At 44.5% G+C, this 27,386-nt stretch overlaps 1 protein-coding gene across 2 annotated transcripts; it reads right to left on the reverse strand.

The window, feature by feature from the left end:
- Nucleotides 1-5,462: 5,462 nt before the first annotated feature.
- Nucleotides 5,463-26,822, reverse strand: LOC114588283 (extracellular tyrosine-protein kinase PKDCC-like). Of its 2 annotated transcripts, none has more exons than XM_028713425.2 (7): nucleotides 26,120-26,818; nucleotides 22,540-22,662; nucleotides 13,015-13,286; nucleotides 11,075-11,154; nucleotides 10,825-10,929; nucleotides 10,315-10,491; nucleotides 5,463-6,803 (listed from the first exon to the last, which is right to left on the reverse strand). In XM_028713425.2, the coding sequence occupies exons 1-7, from the start codon at nucleotides 26,606-26,608 to the stop codon at nucleotides 6,658-6,660; spliced, it is 1,392 nt and encodes a 463-aa protein (XP_028569258.2). In that variant the 5' UTR covers nucleotides 26,609-26,818; the 3' UTR covers nucleotides 5,463-6,657. The 2 variants fall into 2 exon arrangements, with proteins under 2 accessions (XP_028569258.2, XP_077780294.1); XM_077924168.1 differs by lacking the exon at nucleotides 5,463-6,803 and adding an exon at nucleotides 7,845-8,137 and having other exon boundaries at nucleotides 26,120-26,822.
- Nucleotides 26,823-27,386: the final 564 nt, after the last annotated feature.

A 27,386-nucleotide genomic window follows, 5' to 3' on the forward strand; every position in this document is an offset into this window, starting at 1 on the left:
CCAGGCCGGTTTGGCTCTTCCCCTGATCTACCAGGTGCTAGTGGGTCTATCCAAGGCTCCACCCTGATCCACTGGGCCCCAGCCACTGAATCTCAAATCGGAAGCTGTCTCATTGCCTGTTGACCTGGTATCCAGCTTATCTATTGACCTGGTAGGCCTGGCTCTTATGTCGAGATTGGGGACACAGAATGGCAGTGCTGGCACTGAGGAACTGAGTTTTGGTAACTGTGCAGGCATAGCTACTCCCAAGAGATGTGGAGGAGGGAGAGAGTAGTGAGTGACTGCTAGCAGGCCAAACCTCTTGGGCAGAGGTCCTGGGACCCATTCAGCAAAATGAGCAGGAAGCCTGGCTTGCTACAATTTGAAGCAAGTACAGTAATGCTCATATAAAGCAGGTGAGGGGAACCTCTGGTGCTCCAGATGTTGCTGAACTCAAACTCCCATCATTCCTTGCTACTGGCCATGCTTGCTGGAGCCAATGGGAGTTGTCACTGGGAAACATCTGGAAGGTCAAAGGTTCCTCATGCCTGATCGAAAGACTAAAGAGGGTGTGTGTGTGTTTGTAAAAATCCAGAGTCCAAAATTATGTAATGGAACTGCTAGGGGCTGTGTGTTCATGAGATTGAGCCTGGTTTTGGGGTTGGCTGATCATCCACCCTCTCCAGTAAAGCTGAACAGGACAATCAATCAATCAATCAATCAATCAGTCAATCAATCAATCAATCAGTAATAGAGGACCTAGTCTCTAAATACCTTGATGTGACCCCAGAGTGTAAATACTTTTTAATCTGTTCTTGTCCTTTTCTTTAAAGTTCAGTGGGTTTTGGAGCACACAGTATTTTGTTTGCTGGTGTTGCTTTATCTCTGTTGCTGTAATCTGGAACTAATTTTTTTTGGAAACTGGTTTTAATAACATGTTGTGTCCCCCCCCCCCGCCCCCGCTGCCTAAAAGCCCTCAGTTCTTTTTCTTCTACTAGCAACATCTTTCCAAAGATGCACTTTGCATAGAAATACTGTTCTTCCAGCCACACATGGTTTCCATTGCAGCTGGTCCCCTGTGGTTTCCAAACACCATGCTAAACTCATCTCCAAAGGTGGCTCTTGGGACAGCTGATAAGTTGATAGCATGGAGAGAAAACTGACTCCAGCCGTTGTGTCATGTTGGAGCCAAGCAACAAGGTTACTCGAAAGACAAAACCACCCCTAGCTTCTTAATTGTGATACGTAAAATAACTGTGTTCCCTACAGTCCGATAGTGTGGGACCCACAGTGGGCCGGTACCCAACATAAACTGGCTCACTCCACTGGTTACCACCATTACTCTTTTCACTGTCTTACTTAAGGGGATGTTGTTTTTAAGACAATGGTGGAGAACCTGTGGCCCTCCCAATGTTGGACTACAGATCCCATCACGCCCATGACCACTGGCTACGCTAGCTGGAGTTGATGGGACCTGAAGTCACAACATCATCTATCTGCAGGGCCACAAGTTTGTTCCCGTTTTAAGAATGAGAGGCTGCGGGAAACAGAGTAGGGGAGAAGTTGAAAAGAGATGGGACAGAGAAGATGGGAGAAAGGGAAAGGGGGTGGATTCTTTTTTTAATTAATAACCTACAGGACTCAAAAACTTGAATGCTATTTTGTGACATTTTGGTTGGCCTAAAGAAAAACCTAACACGGGTGTTAAGAGTTTTCTCATGCACCAACACATCTTACTTTTTTTTTTTTTAAAAAAAGCTAATAGATATTTTGATTTTATGCACTGTGGCTTGCCGTTGTTTTATTGATTGTAGTTTAGAAATTATTTATGGTAATTGTTAAGAGTGGATTTCTGTTTAATTTTTATATGCTGATATTATTATTCTATATTATTCTAATGATTGTTGAATGTTACTTTATTTGATGTAGGTTGTTTATTTTAAAGCTATGCTTTATTATTACATTTTTGTATTGCATTAAATTGTTATAAGGTGTACACTTTGTTTCTTCAGCTTGTAAACCGCCTTGAGTATTGTAAGACAGAAAGATGGTATACAAATTAAAAGTGATGATGAAGTTAGGTCTAGAAAATATTGTTAAGGTTCACCTCTGAATGCAAAACTACTACAAAACTGAGTTTCGAAAACAGAGGCCTTCAGGACATATTTACATGGAGGAATATTTCCTGAAATCTGTGGAACATATTACTTCACAAACTTGCTTAGGACTTAGGTCCTAAGGACTTAGCTTCATCCCCTCCGTTTGACTGATAAGAAGCCAGGAACTGACCTTCCATTTTCTCTTTTTCTTTTGAGAAGCATGTTGTTGTTCTTTTATCTCCCAGGACTGAAAGGTGTGGAAGATAATTCATTATCTCTTCATAACCTGCAGTAGCCAGAATCACAAAGGCCAAAAGGCGCTGAGCCCTGGTAGAATCTCTCCTCTTCCATCTAAGTCTAAGGACCATCCTTGTGCTAAATAGGCTATAGCCATTAATGGATTCCTCTCCAGGAAAAGTGGTTTCTACTGTGCATTTGAGTTGAGGCCAACTGCATAACAATGGCAAGGGATAAGACCCCTGGCCGAGTGTTAATGAGGCCTTATCAGCAAAAGTTCTCTCATCTGCATTAGCCATCAGCACAGTGGCAAATATTTAAGCGCTCTGTCCAAACAAGGCATTGCTGAAACCTTCATAGCTATGTAACTCCACAGGATGCCATCTTAAGACCTTTCCAGATAAATTTATTGAAAAAGTTTCCCCTACTCCTATAGTCAAGCGGACAGGTCAACACAGCAACTAGGGCATCATACAGGGGTTAAAAGTGGCTGGCCACTGTGAAAAGAGCGTAGGTGGGCCTTTCTTAACTGTGAGCTGCAAAATTCTTGGTTCAAAGTTTGCCTTAGCCATGAAGTCACCGGGGGTTGCCTCTGGGTTTACAAATTAAGACATTGCAACAGCACAATTGTGTAACTGCCACCTACATCAGGGTTAAAGCAGAGACATCACCTTGCCAACAAAGGTCCGTATAGTTAAAGCTATGGTTTTCCCAGTAGTGATGTATGGAAGTGAGAGCTGGACCATAAAGAAGGCTGATCGCTGAAGAATTGATGCTTTTGAATTATGGTGCTGGAGGAGACTCTTGAGAGTCCCATGGACTGCAAGAAGATCAAACACATCCATTCTTAAGAAAATCAGCCCTGAGTGCTCACTGGAAGGACAGATCCTGAAGCTGAGGCTCCAATACTTTGGCCACCTCATGAGAAGAGAAGACTCCCTGGAAAAGACCCTGATGCCCATTGGGAAAGATTGAGGGCACAAGGATAAGGGGACAACAGAGGACGAGATGGTTGGACAGCGTTCTCGAAGGTACCAGCATGAGTTTGACCAAACTGTGGGAGGCAGTGGAAGACAGGAGTGCCTGGGTCACGAAGAGTCAGACACGACTAAATGACTAAACAACAACAACATCTGGGTTGTTTCATTTCGCTTTGGGCCTAAGAGAAAGCAGCTTTGAGTGGATGCTGTTATTGCTTATCAAAATCACCCCCAGCTGATTTTTTTCCACCCATTTGGGTAGGAACATCTGTACTTTCTCACCACCACAGAGGAGTAGAGATGAGAACATTGGGGCATGTAAGGTGTATATTCATCCCCAAACCTCCAAATGCTTGCGCTGCTCTGAAAGAACAATGTAAACACTAAAATCTGCGACTAAGGCCACATGAGACTCTTGAGAGTCCCATGGACTGCAAGAAGATCAAACCTATCCATTCTGAAGGAAATCAGCTCTGAGTGCTCACTGGAAGGACAGATCCTCAAGACTCCCTGATGTTGGGAAAGATGGAGGGCACAAGGAGAAGGGGACGGCAGAGGACGAGATGGTTGAACATTGTTCTCAAAGCTACCAGCATGAGTTTGACTAAACTGCGGGAGGCAGTGGAAGACAGGAGTGCCTGGCGTGCTCTGGTCCATGGGGTCACGAAGAGTCGGACACGACTGAACAACAACAACAAAGGCCACATTCATACCATACCTTTACGCACTATGGCACCACAATCATGGCTTCCCCCACAGAATTCTGGGAGCTGTAGGTTGCTAGGAGACCCCCTATTCCCCCTCACAGATTCCCCTATGCAATTCCCCTATGAAGAGGGACTGATCGTTAAACCACATTGGGAACTGTAGCTCTGCGACACTCAGCTCCCTTAATAAAACTATAGCTCTCAGAATTCATTGAGGGAAGCCATGATGGTTTAAAGCTGTGTCATAGTGCTTTAAATGTATGGTTGAAATGTGGCTCAAGCCCGTTGCTTACAGTAAACCCACTGAAAGCTAAAGTCTTAAGCTGACCATAACATTCAAGGCCATTGATTTCAATGGGTCTACTCTGTATGACTTCTACTTTTAAGTATTGCTCCAAGGCCGATATAATTGGGTGTGGGACCATGCTGTGGAAGACAATTATATTCCTGTTCTCTGCATTTTGTAGTGTGTATGTGCGTGCTCCAGTAATATTATAATTTAGCTTTAAATTCTCATGATGTACTTCATTGCCGGCATTATTGCATATGGTTTGATTGTGTTTTTATGCTATGTTGCCAGTGTTCGTTTTGCCTGAAAAATGGGACGGTTAGAAGATGGCGATGCGTTCAAGTTTCCCCTCATTCCAAGCAAGCATCCTGATGTCTCACCTACCTTACAAAGACTACATGGACACCCCTACGCTTGACAGGTATTGCAAGGAACCATTCTGCATGTGAAAGCATAGCAACCACCGTAATATGCCCACAATCATTTCAGGCTGCTTTCAATGCCAACAACAGCTAAGCACTTTGCTTTCCTTAAAATATAAGCCTATTTCTGTTCACTCAGAGGGGGGTCCCTTTGACTTCAGCAGGGGATGGATACACTTCAGGCTTTTAAAATTTTATTTTACTAGAACGTTCTGCAAAAGGGACGGGTTTAGAATTAAAGAAATCTGAGCATGGGAATTGTTTCATGTGCCAGAACTGAATAGAGCTTATGGTCTTCTTCCGGCTACCCCACATTTTCTTCATTTTTCAGTAGTATTACTTAAGGCAGAGACTCATTTTGTTGATGCCATTGTTAAACTACTCGAAGAGTCCAAAATTATTGCTTACCTCCTGGCAAAGACTCGCACAGGTCAAGGATTTGGGCCACCTGGCTCTCTGGCAGCCATGACACATTTTAGACTGCTTTTCAGCAGCCAAGGGAAATTAAGACTAGTGTTCTACCAAATGATCCTGATCTACCTTCATTCCATCCTTGGTGTGTAGATAGTTAGTATGTACAAATCCCTGACTTGAGATGCTAACAAGTGAAACAGACCTGATTTCTTTCTTAAGAAGTCAGAATGTTCATGGACATTCCATGACATCATGGCAAGTCAGCCAATAACTTGTGAGGATAGGCTTTTGGCCAACACTTCATAGAAGCTTTTTAACATAAGACATGATAACCATTAAAAAAGAAATGAACTGCAGTCTGTTTTCAGAGGGAAGAAAAAAGCAATCCCTTTATATAATACATGCTTTTTATACATAATTAGTTTGAACATTTTGCTCAGCAGGATTTCTTTCACTGAAAGTAACACTGAAAAAACCTCCAAGGTTGATACTTAAAAACAAAAGCTGTACATCAAACCAAAACCACCAACAGAAACTCTGTATCCAAAAATGAAATATGTATCCCTTTTTCTTTCCTCTTTACTGGCTATAGTGAAACAATCATTTGTCTGATATATTGTTGTATTTAAGAAAGGGGTGTGTTTTCATGTGTTGGGAAGTTAATGGAGTCACAAAGGCTACTGTAATGTTCCTTTAAGACAGGCATTTCTTGCCAGGGAAATTAAGAGATCAATAGCTCATAACTAGTCAAGAATGTCAGGGTACAGACATCTTGGCAGAAGGCATACCTACCCTTGATGTAATCTAGATCTGAATATGTGTGTCCGCGAAAAAGGACACACTAGATTTAGGAATTTCAGATGGAGAGGAAGACAGGGAGAATTTTGCGGACTTTGGAGTTCTGGAAAGCACTGGGAGTTGAGCTTTCTCTCAGGAGAGCTGTTGTGAAACAGTAGAATTTGCTGCTGGGAGTGTTTGAGCCTAGGTGGACCTGTGTACTTATAAATAAACTTTAAGACACTTGGACACACCCTGAGTCTGCAATGATCCCTACATCCAAAAGAAGATGGCAGCCAGGAAACCTAAAAGAGCTGAACAGTGCTGATCAGACATTTCAGAGGAGACCATCTACTTGCAGGTCTGTTGGGAACAAAAACTGTTATCTGGGACAGGAACTGTTTGCATAACAGCCTGCTTCCATCTATGCCTGTTCCCAGCTGGACTGATACAACCACATAGAGCTGGCACAACAAGGTAATTTCATGGTAACAACTACTGCTTGGCTGACACAGCTGCTGCCAATCCATTATAAGGCTTTAGTGGTGCTTTACATCAAGTTGTGCACATTTCTGACCATTGTGCCTGGGATCATGTAAACAACTTGTCCAGGTTATTCCATCTTATGAAAAAGGAAGGTTTGCTTTGATCATTCAAACGCCACCCATTAACTTGAGAAGTCCCAGAGAAAGATCGCGAAGCAGAAATGAAGCACATCATCAACTCTTGAGTGGATGAAGTTAGTCCCAGTGATTATTCCTTGTCCGAGAGCTCCGTATTCTCCCAGTCTCCTTGTAAGAGGCTTGTCTTTGACGCTGCAGATCGCTTAACATAAACCACTCTGTCGCCGCCTGGAATTAATTCGGTCAAGTTGCTTCGAAACAAAGCAAGTGGCCTTCCTGAAGGAGAAAATAATTTTGAGAGGGGGCGGGGGGTGGGAGAACAAATCAAGATCTGTAAAAGTTGCAACATGGGCTGAGGTTAAATGATAACACTGGAAATGTAAAAGCACTGCAGAAAGAGAAAACAAGACGTCCAATCTAAGATGTAAGGAATTCCTGCAACATCTCCCGCAGCCTCTACTATTACAAGCCAATGTCCATGTTGCATTCGCTGCAATCCTCTCCCATGGTGACTGGAACCTGTCCTCACCAAGGTGTGCTCCATATTGACTGTATAGATCACCACCATCAGTGACAAATCTCAAAGTGGCAGCTATCTATAGTTAGCATAGAATGCACCTGTTAGCTTGCTGAGTGGTGCAGCCTGATAGGACTATAGCTCTGAAAGCACTGAACTGGCTGTCAGTGAACTATTGGGACCAATTCAAGATACAAATACTGACATAAAGGTATATAAAGGTAAAGGTACCCCTGACCATTAGGTCCAGTCATGGACAACTCTGGGGTTGCGGCGCTCATCTCGCTCTATAGGCCGAGGGAGCCAGTGTTTGTCCGCAAACAGCTTTTGGGTCATGTGGCCAGCATGACTAAGCCGCTTCTGGCTAACCAGAGCAGCGCATGGAAACGCCGTTTACCTTCCCACCGGAGCGGTACCTATTTATCTACTTGCACTCTGACGTGCTTTCAAACTGCTAGGTGGGCAGGAACTGGGACCGAGCAACTGGAGCTCACCCTGTCAAGGGGATTCGAAATGCCGACCTTCCGACCAGCAAGCCCATCCATCTCAGACCCTACATTCAGCAGGCGAGGTCTTGTTGGTGGTGCTGAAAGCCTTCGCAGCGGTGTTTCCCTAGTTGTGGAATGCCCACCATGATGAAATGCACTGTCTCCATCATTATTAACTTTCAAGAGGAGTTTGAAAACACTCCTGTTTTCCCAATAATTTGGTGGCTGAAGAATACTGTTCCTGGCAACCTCGAGATCATTGGGTGAAAGCATTTTTTTAGTGTAATTGCTTTAGAATGCCTTTTTCCCCCTCTCCATTTCTGCTTTTAAATTGTATATATTGGTTGCCTTGGGCTCCTTGGGGGAGGAAGGGCTGGATATAAATTGAATCAATCCATATACTCAGGTGTTCCACTCCCAGGTAATACCCAATGGGTGAGCAGGGCTGTGCTGTGTTCTCCGTCTCCTAGCATTCATGCGCACAGGGCGAACAACTGCAGGGAAGGATGTGCTTGGAACGTGTGCAGAGGAGGGCAACCAAGATGATCAAGGGTCCGGAAACCAGGCCTTATGAGGAATGGTTGAAGGAGCTGGGTACGCTTAGCCTGGAAAAGAGGTAAATATCTTAACATGGAAGATGAGGCAAGCTTTCCCCCCCCCCTCCTGCTATGGAGGCTACGACCGGAACCAGTGGCTTCAAGTTACAAGAAAGGAGATTCTGACTAAACATTTCAAAAAACTTTCAACAGTAACAGAAATGGAATGGTCTCTCTTGGTAGGTGGTAGACTCTCTTGGAGGTTTGTAAGCAGAGGTTGGGTGGCCATGGATTGCTTGAGCCAAGATTCCTGCATTGCAGAGGGTTGGACTAGATGACCCTTGCGGTCCCATTCAACTCTATGATTCTATGCAAATACTTCCATAAGATCCAAAGCCCTGATTGTGCAAGCTCCTTGCCCACAGCTATTTGTGCTGTATGCATGGGGGGGGGGGGGCGCATCCAAAAGGAAGAGCTAGTAGGGAAGGCTGATCGCCGAAGAATTGATGCTTTTGAATTATGGTGCTGGAGGAGACTCTTGAGAGTCCCATGGACTGCAAGAAGAACAAACCTATCCATTCTTAATGAAATCAGCCCTGAGTGCTCACTGGAAGGACAGATCCTGAAGCTGAGGCTCCAATACTTTGGCCACCTCATGAGAAGAGAAGACTCCCTGGAAAAGACCCTGATGTTGGGAAAGATGGAGGGCACAAGGAGAAGGGGACGATAGAGGACGAGATGGTTGGACAGTGTTCTCAAAGCTACCAGCATGAGTTTGACCAAACTGCGGGAGGCAGTGGAAGACAGGAGTGCCTGGCGTGCTCTGGTTCATGGGGTCACGAAGAGTCAGACGCGACTAAATGACTAAACAACAACAAGAAGTAGGGGCATCTAAAATTGGGAGTGGGGCATTCCACACTTCGGAGACTTGCAAACAGTAACTGTTCCCCCCTCTATCCTTAACTACAATGGCTGGTTTGCTTCAATCTGCATCCTTCATTATTCACATTAAGGGTAATAGCTTAGATAGCTGCAGACGTGTCAGCTAAAATAGGAAAATTGATGGTATAAGATATATCTGCCTGGTTGCACACGCACCCACTAGCTGCCTTCAATGAAAGGCTATAATCAGTGCTAATTACAGGGCATTTGGGAAAATTTGTTGGTCTGGGGATATAGGTAGATAAAAAGAATATCCTAAATATCATTGTTGTAATTAAAAGAGCAGTGCTCTTTTATCTCGAAATACCCCCGAGGCATTCAGACAAGAACCGATGCGTAACGAGCGGATTACTTCGCCCTGTCACTGGTTGGAAGATATAGAAGCTGTTTAACGATGAAGATCCGGATCAAAAATAATTACGACACCAAATGGAAAGAGATGCAACTCTGGATTGGAGGTACGAGAAGAAAAAAATAGCCCAATATAAGCTTTAAAATGGAGTTATCTGTAGAGTCGCCCCTTTATGTTTCTAAATTATTTAGTATTTTATTGCTGCTGTAATGATCCACTGCTTAGCACTGCTGTTCTGCTGTGAGCTGCTTTCATCAAATTTGCAGCCTGCAAATTTAGAAAAAAAAAAGTAATAATTGGGACGTGGGTGGCGCTGTGGGTAAAAGCCTCAGCGCCTAGGGCTTGCCGATCGAAAGGTCGGCGGTTCGAATCCCCGCTGTGGGGTGCGCTCCCGCTGCTCAGTCCCAGCGCCTGCCAACCTAGCAGTTCGAAAGCACCCCCGGGTGCAAGTAGATAAATAGGGACTGCTTACTAGCGGGAAGGTAAACGGCGTTCCGTGTGCTGTGCTGACTCGCCAGATGCAGCTTTGTCACGCTGGCCATGTGACCCGGAAGTGTCTCTGGACAGCGCTGGCCCCCGGCCTCTTAAGTGAGACGGGCGCACAACCCTAGAGTCGGACACGACTGGCCCGTACGGGCAGGGGTACCTTTACCTTTACCTTTAAATTTAGAAAATAAATAAAAAAACGAGGACTGGCAGAGCTTTAATTTGAACAACTGCACGAACACAGAGGAAGGTATAACAGGTAACTTAAAGGGAACTGCAAGGAAGCTTACCTGTATTTTAAGTGAATCTTGAATGTGTCACCTAGAACAGGTTACTGGATCCTGTGTTCTAGAATAACTACGGCGTTTTTCTTTCTTTTTTCTTTTTTTAAAAGAAGAAGAAGTTGGGGTGGGGGGTGGGGGAGATGATTGGTGCTTCTTAGCAATATTATGTCACTTCCTCTCACCTGTCCACGTTGTCTGCAGAGTGATGAAGAAATGTTGGCACTGAGGATGGGAGCTGCAAATGGCGGCAGCTTCCTCTTCGTTGTGAACAGAGAGCACGCACCCCAAGTGGCGATAGGATGGCCAGCACTTGTAGTCCTCTGTATCCCTGCTGTGGAAGCCCTTTAAGGCAATGTAGTCTTGGAAAGGGGAAGAGACAAGGTGATACGATTATGTACACAGCTGGAAACAGAGATATATTTCAGATTTGGCAGTCAGCGGGAGAAACAGGACACGGTGCCTTTCTCAGTGCTCTTCCCTAGCAGATCAGCTGTGAATCTCATCTCAACAGAAAGGCAGCCCGGAACATACTGTCCTTCTCTTAGAGGACAATGCCAATCACCAAGCGACTCCACCCCACCCCACAGGCAAGGAATGTGAGTTGTGCTGGCACCCCACTGAACTGCTGTTCCCCCACTGAGATCCAACCATTATGTAAAGCCCGTAAGAATCTATTGTGTGAAATAATGTACCTTTCAATTGAGAAGGCTTTTTCTGCAGATAAAGTCCAGACTTGTATAAATGCAAAACTCTGTGAAAAGCTCTCAGGGTTTCATTTGTTCCGTATCGCAAATCACCTACAATTACAGAAGAGGGGAGGGGGAATGATTTAAAGAAGGAAGGCGATTAAGAGCAGCTCTTCATTAAAACTTTTTAAAAAACAAACAAACAAACAAACAAACAAACAAACAAACAAACAAACCAATTCCCATTAGAATGTACCTGTGGCATTCAGGATATCCTTCAGAACGGGTTGCAAAACGAAAGGTGCAGTATGTGGCAGGAGATAAGTGAAGAAATACCTGCAAATAAGCACATCTATTTTAAAATCTTAAAATTCTGTGTCAAAGATTTTCCATACAGCACAAGGCAATTAAGAGTCATGTGTTGTTAAAATCCTACATGCTTTGAATCTCATGTCTCCCAATTCTGAAGGCTTGGTTTATGATCTGAAAGCAAGCAAAAAAATTCCTAGGCTGGCCAGATGCAGCTCTAATAGTTGCAGAGGGCGAGGCCCCTGCAAATATAATAGTTGCACTGAAGAGGCAATTACAGCAGATGCAGCTTGCATGGAAACCATTGAAGGTGCAGGATCACCGTCCTCTCCTGCATCTGGCTACTGTAGTGGGACACGAACTAGCCTCTGGCAGAACAGAATCAGTTTGCCTAACTGATAAAATTTAGTCATTGACTTAAGGTTCACCTTCCCTTCTAATCTGCTGAAATCTGCTCTTCAGATTTACACTGCTTCTCAGGTGCTGGCCATATAATAATAATAATAATTTATTATTTATATCCCGCCCATCTGGCTGAGTTTCCCCAGCCACAATGGGCGGCTTCCAATCGAGTGTTAAAAACAATACAGCATTAAATATTAAGAACTTCCCTAAACAGGGCTGCCTTCAGATGTCTTTTAAATATAAGATAGCTGCTTAATTCCTTCACATCTTCCACAAGGCAGGTGCCACTACCGAGAAGGCCCTCTGTCTGGTTCCCTGTAACCTCACTTCTCGCAATGAGGGAACAGCCAGAAAGCCCTTGGCGCTGGATCTCAGTGCCCAGGCTGAATGATGGGGGTGGGGACACTCCTTCAGGTATACAGGACTGAGGCCGTTTATGGAGCTTTTGACTAGCACATGCCCTCTTCCAGCAGAATTAGACAACATTAGCCTCTGCCAATTGTACCCTGTCTGGGGAGATGGATGCAGATACACAGTGTAGTAACACGGAAGAGCTATGGCAGGCATAGGGAACTTATTAGGTCCACTAGGCTGTTGAGAATTCCGTTCCACCTTAAGGGACAGACGTGTGGAATTGTTGCATGTCACATGTCTGTTTACATTCCAGCACAGTATGCTGGGAACTTCCGTTTGTGTATAGCTTTGCTGTTTTGCTTTGGATACGAAGGAGATCAGACATGTTTCCTTTTGTCCTGATCTACGCTGAATAAACCTGCTTGTAAATATGCTCACACAGCCTCTCGTGCCACTTCTGTTTGCGTTTTCTCTGCTGAATAGCGTGCTCAGTCTTCTAAACCCTGGGCCGCAGATTTATGCTGCACCAAGGACTGGAGTTCGTCTGGCACACCGGCCAGTGGGCTGGAGCCAGCTGGAGGACTGCCAATTGCCCCCGTTTCCTTGGGTGCATGCCAACATAGGCTTCCCCATGTGGCCTATGAGGTTGTGAGCTCCACCTACTTTAAACTTGGGAGCAGGCCTTATTGAGAGCGTAGCCTTTTATTCTCTTTTGTCTCACTCATTCTTATGAATGAAAGTGGCATTTCTAGACTCCGCTGCCTGATGCAACCTCTGCATGTTGCTTCCTAGTAAAGGCAGTCATGGGAGAAAGAGGTTGTGAAGTCCCTAGGAGTTTCCCAACCAATTGGGTGGGAAGTTGGGGGATGCCTTGATGAGCACACAGAAACTTTGGTACATGTGGATACAGCTCTTTCGTTCGAGTCATGCTTTAACGGTTAAATAATTATATTACACATGCAATTAAATGCTATTTAACCCTAACTTTTTGCCTCCAAAAAGGAGTTGTCCAAAGTGGATTCTCAATAAAAAGAAGGCACAAATCACACAATCATTAAAACATAGCAGCACTGTGAAATTCAGGATGCTGGTTCTGGGGGGCATTTAAAAATAAATCACCCAACGTACCGGTAAGCATTGAAGAGGTTCCTTTTCTCATTTATTCCTTCACACTTCCCCTGCGCAGAACACCTGAGAGAGAAGCTTTTGGTGGGGAATTCCAGGGTGCAGTCCCCATCCCCTTCGCAGGACAACTCCTCAGTGCTCATGTCATCCAGGTCTGCGACTTTGAGGACCCCGCTCACCATGACAAACTGCCTGGGCTGGAAATCCAGGAGGGCCAGGGAACCCAGAGGAGACTTGGCCAAGTAATGGAGCAGCTCAGCCAGCTCCAGGCAAAGCTGAAAGAGAGGGTGAATACACTTTTATTGGTTGGGAGCATCCAAATAAATTTGAAAAGGGATGGCTAACATTATTTATTTCATAAAATCTATCTCCTTAGGGACGCAGGTGGCGCTGTGGGTCTAGGACTTGCCAATCAGAAGGTTGGCAGTTTGAATCCCCCCAACGGCGTGAGCTCCCGTTGTTCGGTCCCAGCTCCTGGCAACCTAGCAGTTTGAAAGTACGTCAAAGTGCAAGTAGATAAATAGGTACTGCTCCAGCGGGAAGGTAAATGGTGTTTCCGTGCACTGCTCTGGTTCGCCAGAAGCGGCTTAGTCATGCTGGCCACATGACCCAGAAGCTGTACACTGGCTCCCTCAGCCAATAAAGCGAGATGAGTGCCGCAACCCCAGAGTCGGTCACGACTGGACCTAATGGTCAGGGGTCCCTTTACCTTTATCTCCCTGGCCACATCAGGAAATCATTGAGTCCTGATCGAACACAGCAAAAACAACCAAACTCCCACTGACGATTATGTCCCTAGACACCCTTAAAGCCTTTGATTGTTTAGAATGGGAATTCCTCTTGGTAGTATTAACCAACATGGAATTTGGCCCAGACTTCCTACAAACCCTTAAACAAATTTACTCCCAAGCTTCAGCAAAATGTAGGGTCAATGGTATGGACTCTAATACCACAGCAATACGAAGAGGCACAAAACAAGGGTGCCCACTCTTCCCCCTTTCTGTACATCCTGGCCCTTGAACCCCTAGCAATCAGAATCCAGGCAGCCCCTGACTTCAAGGGAGTGGTAATAAAAGGCAAAACCTATAAATCTGGGCTCTTTGTAGATGGCCTGATGGTCATGACACCAGACCCCACAAACACTGCAGCCAACTAAAGATTCCCAACCATGCCCTACCCCCCAACCTTTCTCACTACCAAGAAAGATGTATGCATACCTCTCCTGGTATGCCCCCGGAAGACCTTAAGGTCCACAAATGACAACATTTTGGAGGTCCCAGGTTGCAAGGGGCTAGATTGGTCTCAACTAAGGCCAGGGCCTTTTCAGTACTGGCCCCGACTTGGTGGAACGCTCTGTCACAAGAGACTAGGGCCCTGCAGGACTTGACATCTTTCCGCAGGGCCTGCAAGACAGAGCTGTTCCGCCTGGCCTTTGGTTTGGACTCAGTCTGACCCTTCTGTTTCCCTCCCCTTATGGTCTTGATCTATCGGCTACTTTTAAAATGAGACTGCGTTTTAACCTGTATTTTAAATTGAGTGCCCCCATTATGTTTTTACTGTGATTTTATTGGTGTCAGCCGCCTAGAGCCCAGCTCTGGCGGGGTATAAATAAAATTTATTATTGTTGTTGTTGTTGTTATTATTATTATTAGTGTATGTGTGTATATACATATACATATAACATAAATGAACAGAGAACCTACTCAAGCGACACTGGCATAAACCCCCACAAACATATTAAATATTACCACCCCAACAACCCCCCTCCCCCTTCTCTCTCCCCCTCTTCTTCTTCCCCCACCTTATTCTGCATAATGTCTCTGCCCAAGATCCTGAAGAGCTGTTGCCAGTCAGAGTAGGTAATACTGAAGCTAAATGGACAAATAGTCCACACACTGCAGCTTCCTATAAGGAGTAAAAGGACACTTTTACTCTGGTCAGTGAGGGGAGGGATCGTTTTATAACAAACCTGGGTGAAGGTCATTTTCTTAGATTATAGTTTAAGGACTTCCGGTTTGGATCGCCAGCAGCACGGAGCGTGGAGAGGACGCTCTCCGGACTGAGCGGGGTTTCTGAGGGGCAACGCAAAGGCACTGCGTCCCCCAAAACCTCAAGGGGGGTCCCCTTGAGGGAAGCATAACCAGCAGCGTCGGAAAGGCCCTAAGCTACATGGTCATCCCAGGGCGACGGGACCAAGACGCACTCGGTAAGCTCTGCGAACCCCGTGCAGTTATGCCTCAAAGCTCCGGCTGAGAAGGCGACAAATTTCCGTAAACTTAAGAGAGAGGTCCTTGGAGTTGAATGATTTGTGTGGAAACTAAAAACTGAAGAAAAAAACCCAAGGAGCGATGGATGCCTACAGATTCAGTTACGGAGTCCTTCTGATTTTACGGGACTAAGATGGCGCTGGGAGTTCAGTCGGAAGAGTGAAAAGAAACAAACACTGACCTGCTGTAGAACTGCGAAAGGGAAAATCCTCGTCGGGACGTTGGGAGTCACGACCAGGTGAAATTAAATTACAGTAAAGTATCAAACGGGAAAAAAAAAAACTTTAAAAACTTTGCACAGCAGAGGCGACTAGAGAAAGAACCCTGGGGAGTTTGAGGGGAAAGTCAAGAGCCGAGAAGGAGACCCGAGAGCCGAGACACAGGGGAGGGAGGAAGGCAGATTAATCCGCGGAACAGAAAAAAGAGGCGGCTGTGGTCTCTATAGAAAGGAGAAAAACCACCTCTAATATATAACTTTTGAGGGGACTTAAAAAACAAAGAAATAAGGTCTAAGTTTGGCTCGGTAGCCTCCCCTAGACGCTAGCATACCCCACCCTAAAGACTCCAGAGCTTCCTCGAAGTCTGCCGCTCCCGACCCATCCCCCTTTGTATTTCGGGGGCTGTGGGAGGATAAACCTTTGCAAGGATCACGGGAGGAAGCCATTGGTTGAAACCCGATCTAAATCCGTGCTACGGAGGTGGCGATATCTTTTTCGGTGGATGCCTGGTTTTTTTTTTTTTTGCTTTGTGTTGGACCTTGTGCCGATCTCCTTTTGAACAAGAACCTGATACACCCTGAATAAGATACATTTGGCTTATAATATTTGATACGCTTACGGAGTAACCCGCAAGGAGACACAGAAACTGAAGTCTTATCCCTCCATTTTATCACTGCTGAATATATACGGAATTTGGAGTTCTGCTTGGACTTCTGTCCTCCCTCGTTGGTATATTGAACTCTTAGTATATCGAACTCTTGGTTTCTACCCGCTCCCGCCTTCCACCCCACCTTTTCCTCCCCTCCCCCCTCTCCAGTGCTGGTGATATTAACAAATAGACGACAAATAGACAATTGAAAATATCATATCCCCGGCTCTGCCCGCCCCCCCGCCCTCCCTTCCCTGTTTCCCCCCCTTCCCCCCCCCCTTCTGTAGCTCTGGAAATATTAACAGATAGACGTTTATATACGTTTACATACACGGACTAAACCAGATAAGCGGTGGGGAGACCTACGAAAGAAAGACTTCCATTAAGTGGCTTCTAAAAAGAAGACTGGTACCTTTTAGCGACATTATCCCCCTTATCAACATACGTAATATCCCCATTTCTTTCCCCTGTCTTCTCTGGGACTCCCCCTCCTCCTCCTCCTTTGCTGCTGTCTTACTTATTCTACATCTATTTTCTCCCCCGTTGCCTTCCCTCTCTCTGCTGTCTCTAGCTGTCTTCCCCCCGCTCTTCTTCCCTTCCCCTGGCTATTTTCTGTGTCTTCCTGCACCCCCTTCATACTCCCCCGAATCTTCGCGGACTTGTACTACAAATTTTCTATAATATAGCCCGGGTGGCAAAATCTCCTTAAATTGGTGGCAGAGAATCAAGGTCACGCATGGTAATCCTACCAGAACTCTAACAAGTTGTGAACACTTTTGCTCTGGCTAATTGGTAAAGGAGGTCCATAGAAGGTGGGAAAGAGAGATTTGCTGATAATAACAAAATCTGTAACGGGTGAATAACTGACAATAACTAAATCCGTGAGAATCAAAAGACTTGCATGGTGCAGCTCTAGTTAAACACACAAGATTGTGAGCCCGCTAAGGGAGAGTTGCAAGAACACCAGGTGTGCTCATTATCAAAGACAGGGGGGGGGGACAGGAGAGGGGGGAGGATGGCGGGTAGGGACGGGAAGAAGGCGGCAGGAACGCCAGCAGACAGGAAAACATCAAGACAAGAAGAAATAAGAGACCTGGATGTGTTATGGTTAAAAATAAAAGAAGAATTTAGACAGAATGAAACACATATAGAGAAAAAGTTAGGAGAGATGCAGGAATCTTTTGATAAAAAAATGGAAGACATAGCAGGAGAATTATCAATTAAAATAAAAGACCTAACAACCCGAACAAAATCCTTAGAAGAATCAAACAAAAGAGTGTATAGAGAAATGAAAGACCAGAGAAAAGAGGTTGAAAGACTCAAAGAAAATTTCGGGGAATTAGGGAAGAGTCAGGATCAAGTTTTAGACAGCTTAGCTATGATAGAAATGAAACAAAAACAGTCTAACCTTAAATTTAGAGGAGTGGGGGAGCAAAGGGAGGAAGATATCAAGGCAAAAATGATCAAGGAGCTAGCGAAATGGCTAGCTCTGACAGAAGAAGAGGTTGAACAAACAATAGAGAATGCATTCAGAATTAAAATAAAATCCAACCAAAATAGGCTGAAAAAGATTCCAGGGGATTGCTTAGTGATATTTAAGTCGGTAGAGATGAGGAACATAATCCTGAAAGAAAGCTACCAGAGGAGACTGATAATTGACGGAAAACCAATTATTATCTTCAAAGAAATTCCAATCAGATTCCTCCGTAAGAGAGAGGGCTACAAACAATTAGTTAACACGCTAAAAAGGAATGGCATAAAACATAGGTGGGAATTCCCAGAGGGGATTTCCTTTTTTTACAAAGGGAAAAGATTTAAGATCACAGAAAGCCAGGAAGTCGGTAAATTTTTACGCAGATATGAAAAAGATTTTGGAGAGGCAGGGGGGGGCGCGGGGGGAAGGGGCATTGAGGGGGAGAGGGGGGATGGTGCGGGGCTGGGGGGGAGGGGGGAGGAGGAGGAGGAGGAGGGGAGAGACAAAGAGGGAGAGGAAGAGGAGGAGGAGGGAGGTGAGGAAGAGGAAGAAACAGAGGAAAGACCCACCCGAATCTAAGCCAGCTAAAACTTTAACGGATAACTTACTGACAGACTAATGAACCTAAAGATTTTAACATGGAATGTAAATGGTATGAATGAAAAAACTAAAAGGAATAAAATTGCAAATGTGCTGAAAAAGAGAAAATTGGATGTAATCTGTATGCAAGAGACTCATGTAGCCAGAAAGCATAAGCATGTACTAGTAAATAAGAACCTAGGAATAGAATTTATTAACTCCACGAGTGAGAAGAAAAAAGGATTAGTAACGTATGTCAATGAAAAATGGGAACCCAAACTGATATATAAAGATGAAGATGGGAGGATTCTGGGGGTCCAAATAAACTTTCAGGGGGAAAAGGTCAACGTGATAAATATTTATGCTCCAAACTCAAATAGAGCAGAATTTTTTAAAAAACTAGAACAAGTGTTGTTAGAACTTGAAAACAACAAGACGATGCTACTGGGAGACTTTAATGCTGTCCCGATACTGGAGATGGACAGAAAAACGGATAAGGGAAAACACAAACAAGGGAAGTTACCAAATTCATTTCAAGAGTTAGAAGAAAATATGGATTTAATAGATGCATGGAGGTACAAGCATCCAACAGATAAACAGTTCACTTTCTTTTCTGAAGTACATAAAAGTTGGAGCAGATTAGACCAAATATGGATTTCAAGGATCCTCTCATTAAGGATTACAAAATGTGAGATACAACCAAGGACCTTTTCGGACCACAACTCGTTAACACTAGAAATAAAAGGGGCAACCCAGGGAGGTTTCAGATGGAGATTGAATGAATGGCTATTAGACGATGATGAGGTCGTTGAGAAAGCCAAAGCCACCTTAAAAGAGTACTTTGACCTTAACCTCAACACCGGAGTAAATATAGAAGTGGTGTGGGATGCCAGCAAAGCGGTCTTAAGAGGCCTTTTCATCCAGCAAAATAACTATAAGAAAAAAATAAGACAGCAAAAGAAGGAAGAAATTTTGAAACAGATAAAGGAGAATGAGAAAAAACTAACTATAAACCCAAAAGATGAGCAAAGCTTACAAACAGTAAAACTACTCCAAACACAATACTCAATGCTAACCAACCAGGAGATTGAAAATAAAATTAAAATAATGAGGCAAAGATATTTTGAGTCAGCGAACAAAATTGGGAAATTCCTAGCGTGGCAATTAAGGAAAAAACAAAAACAGAATGTGATAAATAAGATAATGGTAGGGGATGATTTGATAGTAGACCCACAAAGAATACAAAAAAACTTCCTCAATTTTTACGAGCTGCTATATAAAAAAGGAGAGGAAGACCTAAGCCAAATAGAACGATACTTAGAAAACTGTGAAGGGAGGACTATAACAGAAGAAGAAAAACATCAACTAAATAGACCCATAAGTATAGAGGAGGTCCGAAATGCGATGAAAAAAATGAAATTGGGGAAGGCACCAGGGCCGGATGGCTTATCGGCTAAATATTATAAGGTATTGGGGAATCAACTCTCGACCACGCTATGCGATACTATGAATAACATCTTGAGAGGAGGGAAAATACCCGAATCCTGGAGAGAAGCTTTTATAACGTTAATCCCCAAACCAGACACAGATAAATTGAACATCAAGAACTATAGGCCAATATCCCTGTTAAATAACGATTATAAAATCTACGCGGACATCATGGCAAACAGATTGAAAAAGTATCTAACAACTCTAATCCATAAAGACCAAGCGGGGTTTCTACCCAATAGATTCTTGAAAGATAACGTGAGGCATGTGATCGATCTATTAGAATATCTAGAGACTAAAAATGAGATACCGGCAGCCTTAATCTTTATAGACGCAGAAAAAGCGTTTGATAATGTATCTTGGTCGTTCTTGCTAAAAACCATGGAAAAAGTAGGGATAGAGGGCGAGTTCCTGAAAGGAATACAGGCAATATATTCAAACCAATTTGCCAAACTGGTTATAAATAACAATCTCACAAGTAGATTTAAAATTGAGAAAGGAACGAGGCAGGGCTGTCCCCTCTCCCCACTATTATTTATAATGGTTCTAGAAATCCTGGCAAATAAAATAAGATCAAAGTCAGAGATACAAGGGGTTAAAGTGGGCTTAAAAGAGTACAAATTAAAAGCATATGCGGACGACCTGATATTATCTTTGGGAGAACCGCAAGAAAGCCTTAATAAAGCCCTGGAGATAGTAGAAGAATACGGAAAACATTCGGGTTTCAAACTAAATAAAGCCAAAACAAAGATGCTGACAAAAAATTTGGATACTGATGAAAAGGAGAAATTAGAAAGGGAATCTGGAATTAAGGTAGCAAATAAAGTAAAATACCTAGGAATCTGGCTTACATCAAAAAATATAAATTTAATTGAAGATAACTACTCAGCAACTTGGAATAAAGTTAAAAAAGATCTGGATGTGTGGAGTAAAGTTAAGCTCTCATGGCTAGGTAGGATGGAAGCGATAAAAATGAATGTGCTACCTAAGATGCTGTTCTTATTTCAAAATATTCCGGTCATAAGAGGATCCAAAATTTTCAAAGAATGGCAAAAAATACTCTCGAGATTTATATGGCAAGGCAGAAGGCCTAGGATTAGATTCAAATTGCTTACAGACAAGAAGGAGAGAGGAGGACTTGCTGTTCCCAACCTAAAACTCTATTACGAAGCAGCCTGTCTATGTTGGGTCAAAGACTGGATAACCCTGGAGAATACCGACTTATTAGATCTAGAAGGTGTAGACAATAGGTTTGGCTGGCATGCCTACCTTTGGCTAAACAAAGGGAAGGTGCACAAAGGATTTACAAACCACATTATCAGAGGCTCTCTCTATGAAGTTTGGGAAAAATACAAAAAAATGTTAGAACAGAAAACACCCTGGTGGTTATCACCTACAAATATTTTATCAATCAGGAGGATAAATGAGGAAGAACAAAAACTGACATATGAAGATTTACTAATTAGATCGCAAGATAACTGGAAATTAAAATCATACGAGGAGTTAAAGGAGAAGCTGAAGGGCTGGCTACAGTACCACCAGATTAATGCATTGTGGACAGAAGATAAAAAATCAGGAATGAATGAAAAAAAATCCAAGTTCCAAATTGAAATAATTGAAAATAAAACCAAGATAGTGTCTAAAATGTATAACATCTTATTAGAATGGGACATGAAGGAGGATGAGACCAAAGAAGTCATGGTTAAATGGAGGATAGACTTGGGGCATAACATCGAATATGAAAAATGGGCAAAACTCTGGAGGGAGGGAATAAAATTCACGGCAAGTGCTGCAATAAGAGAGAATCTAGAGAAAATGATATACAGATGGTATCTAACACCGGAAAAATTAAATAGGATGTATAAGACTGGCAATAAGGAATGTTGGAGATGTAAAATAAAAGAAGGCAACTTTATTCACATGTGGTGGACATGTGAGGAAGTAAAAAAGTTCTGGAATCAGATACACAACGAATTAAAAAAAATACTTAGATATAACTTTCCTAAAAAACCCGAGGCCTTCTTGCTAGGGATGGTGGGAAAGGAGATACAGGATAAAGATAAAATCCTATTCCAATACGCAACAGCAGCAGCAAGAATTCTAATTGCCCAAAATTGGAAAAATACAAACTTACCAACAGTAAAAGATTGGCAATCGAAACTATATGGCTTCATAGAACTGGCAAAAATGACGCAAAGAATTAGGAATCAAAAGAAAGCAAAGTTAAATGAGGAATGGATCAAATTTTCAGCATACATAGAAAGCAATTTTAGAAATTTACCAACTATAGCAGGTTTACTGTAAAACTTTCGACGCGCAAACAAAAAACCAACACCAGCTGTAAAATGTAATGTGCAAAAACGTATACCCGAAATCAGTAAGGGAGGAAGTAGAGGATGATTGTTAAGTGTCGTATGTAAATTTTCAATGTTTTCTGTTCTTTTTGTCTTTTCTGCACCTGTTAATTCGGGTCTTGGTTTTTGCTGTATTTTGTGTATTTTTTGTTTTTTTTATCTTTGGTTGTTTGCCTTTTTTTTTCGCTACTCTTTTTTGTAAAGTTTTGTTGGTGTAATGATAAAGGAATATTAATAAAAAGAATTAAAAAAAAAAAAAAAAGATTATAGTTTAAGGTCAAACAGCCGTTCCCAGGTTCATTTTATGAAACTATTTGAGACTTTTTAAGACCATCATCAGGTGAATTGCAATTAAAAAATAATAATCAGAGCAAGTTTATTCAAAAGACTTTTCATCAGCAAACAGAGAAGAAGATGATCAGTATCAGTCCCATCTGCCCTCAACCAGAGTCCTAAGGTCTTTGAATGAAATGAGCTCTCCTTGTTTTTGTTTTCTTACTTTAAATCTCTCCTCCCAGGGAGTCTGCAGAAGTTGAATCATCTCCAGGGGAACACCCAACTCCAAAACGGTGACCACCTTCATTTCAGGAACTAAGCTAGGATCATAGCACTGACCACGCAACTGTCAAAAGAGGAAATGTGCAGATTGCAGTGTTAATATAGATGTAAATGCTGGAATCAGCTGGATGAAAGATAAGATCTGTGTGTGTTTTGCAGAACCGGGGAATTCAGATCTTTGCAGAGGGGTAGAGGGACACCCTCAACAGGTCTTAGGAGATTCCACAGTGGGAATATTCCTATGTGGTTGTGGTTTCAAGCTTGCTGATACTACTGGATAGGAAATCATAACATTCATTAGTCTGCATTTTGAAGTTGAATGTTTATACCGCCCAAAGAACAGTGCATTCCCATTGATGTTTATTTACCATTAACCTAGCCAAGAGTAATTTCAATTCCAGAGAGGTACCTTTTCCATGGCTTTTCCCTCCCCGCCCCCTAATGAGCTCTGTCAGGTCATTAACAATAATTGAACCAAGAAAGAGTTTACAGGATGCAGATGTAAGAGCTTCACTTATCTAAGGTATGTTTGTGATTAAACATTTCCCATTTTCCCCACAAGCCTGCAGTTTCGCTGTCCCCACCCTTTCTTTTAGGCAAATATCTCTTTGGACAGAGGCTGGAGGAATACACGATGCCATTTAAGGCTGCAAGCCTAACCAAGTCAGTGGGACTTATTCCCAGGGAAACGGGTTTAGGATTGCAGCTAGTGATCATCATCAACTGAGTTCTGTAAGTTGGCTACTAGTACTAAGGTTTGAAGAGTATAAAACAGGTGTTCCCAAACTGTGGTCCATGGACCCCGAGTGGTGAGCGTCATTTGGTGGTGTGGTCAATGGTGTGTCTGTGAAGAGCAGCAGCTGCTATGAATGGTGGGTGAGGCACATTAAATATTCCTCTTGATTTTTAATTGTGTTTCCATTGCTTCTTTTAACTTCTCATATGACATTTCATTATTTCTTGTTGTGTTTGATATTCTGCAGAATTGGAACACAAGAAAATAAAAATCGTGGGAAATGCCATTCAAAATCATGCTGCACCTAACAAAACGCGTTACCAGTTGTCATTATAACAGGCAGAAAACCCATTAAAAGGTCCGCCAAGATCTTCAGCAATTTTCCAGCGGTGGTGGAAGCACAGTTTCAGAAGGATTTTCCCTCTGTCAACTCCTGCAAATCCAAGAGCAGCCAGTAAGTGTGCAGTTGAACAACATTATTGTTCAACTATTAGGAGTCAGGTAGCTTTGGTGACCTACTCCAATGCACACAGAGATCTGTTGCAGATCCAGATCTGCCTTCTACTTACCCCGGGAGAAAGAGGAAAGTGGCCCCGAAGAAAGGCAATCTAGACATTTCAAGACAGTAATTCATGGGAAGGTTTGTTCCTCTTTAATAAAGTACAAATTGGCGAAGAAACAACCAGGAAGTGGAGCACTAAGGAGGAACAAGGGAAGCGGCAGATCACAGGAGGCAACATAGTCTTCATAACCTCCATAAGCAATTATCACAGGCTTATCTCACTTAAAAGAGAGAACACACCCTTCAACAGCAGCTGAAGCCAGTATAGGTGCTTTGATGGGAGAAACACTACTTAACTCCAAAACTCAGCTGGCAGAAATACTTGGAATTACATCAGCTTAGACTGCGGATCGCAATCGCTTTTGCTTAGAGCAGTGGTGGCCAAACTTGGCCCTCCAGCTGCTTTGGGACTACAATTCCCATCATCCCTGAACACTGGTCCTGTTAGCTAGGGATGATGGTAGTTGTAGTCCCAAAACAGCTGGAGGGCCAAGTTTGGCCATGCCTGGCTTAGAGGAAAGCAACAAAAACAAAAACCACTTCTTCTAATTAAACACATTTTTTAAAAAAGTATATAAAGGTGTAATGGTAAAAGAGTGTTGGACTGGGACCTGGGAGAAGCAGGGTTCGAATCGTCACTCAAGCCAAGAAGCTCACTGGGTGACCTTGAGCCGGTCACCAACTCTTAGCCTAACCCAATATTTCCCAAACTTTGGTCTCCAGCTCCCATCATCCATGACTGCTGGTCTTGCTAGCTAGGGATGATGGGAGTTGTAGTCCAAAAAAACGGCTGGGGACCCAAGGTTGGGAAACACTGGCCTAACCTACCTCATAGGATAGTTGTGAGGATGACATGAAATGGGGAGGAGAGTCATGTACACCACATTGAGACCCTTGGGAGACAAATATGGTGTATGAACCACATAAATAAATAAATAAATAAATAAATAAATAAATGCAGAAATAGTGCAACCCATCAGTGGCGTAGCGTGGGGGGTGCAGGGGGGGGCTGGCCGCACCGGGCGCAACATCTGGGGTTAGGGCAAATCCATGGGTTAGGGGGCGCAAATCCACGGGTTAGGGGGCGCAAATTACTTGCCTTGCCCTGGGTGCTGACAACCCACGCTACGCCACTGCAACCCATTGCAGCAAAATATGATTGAACACATGTATTCAAGCTACAATCCTTGGAAGTAAGATGCAAAGAACTTGGGATTTGCTGCCTGGAAATTTGCGAGTAAGCCCCATTGAACAGACGCTTAGGTACGTGGGTGGCGCTGTGGGTTAAACCACAGAGCCTAGGGCTTGCCGATCAGAAGGTCGGCGGTTCAAATCCCCGCGACAGGGTGAGCTTCTTTTGCTCGGTCCCTGCTCCTGCCAACCTAGCAGTTCGAAAACACGTCAAAGTGCAAGTAGATAAATAGGTACCGCTCTGGCGGGAAGGTAAACGGCGTTTCCGTGTGCTGCTCTGGTTCACCAGAAGCAGCTGTGTCATGCTGGCCACATGACCCGGAAGCTGTACGCCGGCTCCCTCGGCCAATAAAGCGAGATGAGCGCCGCAACCCCAGAGTCGGTCACGACTGGACCTAATGGTCAGGGGTCCCTTTACCTTTACCCATTGAACAGAATGGCAAGTGCATCCGAGTAAACATGCCAAGGATTGTGCAGTTAAGTTTGAGGCCAGAAGAGTACCAAATCCCATAACATTTCTTAGCGTGACGGTTCAAGTCCTGGGCCACGTGGATAATAATAATATCAATAATGAAAAGCTGAGTACAGTTAAGCATGCAGAGACTGACGTTTCCTTCCCAGTGAGTTATCACAGGTCACCCCCCCCCCCCAAATTATATTACTGCGGTGGGGAGTTTAAAGTACGATTTCCACGTAGGGTTAAGCCCGGCCCCTGCCACAATCTACTATATGCTTCCTCAGAAGCAGTTTCATTCTGCTCGGTGGGGCTTCCTCGCCGGAAAGTGCGCGCAGGAAAGCAGCCTTAATCCCAGCGCAAACTGATTTCAGTGAAGCTTCATAGCATAGAATCATAAATTGGAAGGGACCCCGAGGGTCAACTAATCCAACCCCTTGCAATTCGGGTTGCAATCCTAAGAAGATAGGATCACACCACAAAGGCGCGCACCGGGTTACTGCCCCAGATTACTCAATCCTGCGGAGTTCCCGATGAGGTCGGCCTTCCTCTGGCTGCCCCAGACCGGTGCTACGTGCCTTGACGACGCCGGGATGCTCCAAGCTCTGCAACAGAACCATCTCCTTGAGCAGCTTGTAAGCGGCCAGGCGGTAGCAGCCGCTCAGATGCGCGTAGCGCTGCGCGCAGAGGCTCACGTCGCGGCCGGCCGGGTGCACGGACTTCAGGGCGACCTCGTGGCCTCCTCCGCGGGGCAGGACTGCCCTCTGCACCAGCTTGGTGATCCCGGAGCCCACCAAGCGCACGCCCGTCGCGCCGCTCAGCTCCGCGCAACCCAACGCGCCCGCGGCGGGAGAAAAGGCGCAAACCTCCCGGGCGGACGCGGCCAAGCGCCGCAGATCCGCCTCCCGCTGCTCCAGCTCCCGCATCAGGCTCGGGGGCATTGGGGAGTCCAGCAGCCGCCAAGGGCCCGAGACAAAGAGGGCCAAAACGAGCAGCGCAGGGGCGGCCAGGAGCGCGAGGAGCGTCCCGGACCTCGCCGGCAGAGCGGAGCCCGGGCAGCAGCGCATGACCCAACCTCCGAACAGGCGACCGTCCAGTGCCGCGTTTCGATTCTGCCTCGCGTGGGAAACCGGGTCAGGTTCCTCCCCAGAGGCGTGTCTGCTGCAGCAAGGCGCCGCCTAGCTCCCCTGGAGAGCCTCATTTCTCCAATCGGGAGGCGAAGAAAACAGAGGGATTCTCCCAGAATGGTAGAGTTGGAAGGGACCCCTGAGCATCATCTAGTCCAACCCCGCTGCAACGCAGGAATAGGCGGGGGGGATCGAACCTCATCCCTCGGCGTTAACAGCATCACGCTCTAACCAAGCTAACTTCCTATCCAGGCATCAGAATTTGGGCAGGGAATTTCAGGGCCAGCTTATTTTGGAGTGGGGCATGGACTGCTGAAATCCGATAGGTGAGGCCCTGAAATCAGTGCGGGGAAGGGCATAGTAGTTTAGTATCTGCTTGTATGCAGGTTCCTGGGTTCGATTCCAGGGGTCTCTACGTAGGGCTGGGAATGTCTCCTGCCTGAAACCCTGGAGCCCCACTGCCAGTGCAGAGCCTAATGGGCTAGTGGTCTCCTTCATAGAACATGCCACATGTGCACAGAAGGAAAAAAATGGAGCTGAATGATTCATTCACAATACTGTATACAGTAAACCATGGAAAGAAACTGTTGTGTTCATAAGCATGGAATCACTAGGGTAGGTTCTTAAAACTGTGGTCTGGGCTGCATTTCTGGATGCTTTCTGAGGTCTAGCTGAAATCAGAGAAAGGTTTCTTGGAAGCTTTGATCACATGGCAGAG

This window comes from Podarcis muralis, chromosome 1 (assembly GCF_964188315.1).
Source record: "Podarcis muralis chromosome 1, rPodMur119.hap1.1, whole genome shotgun sequence".
Taxonomy (NCBI): Eukaryota; Metazoa; Chordata; class Lepidosauria; order Squamata; family Lacertidae; genus Podarcis; species Podarcis muralis.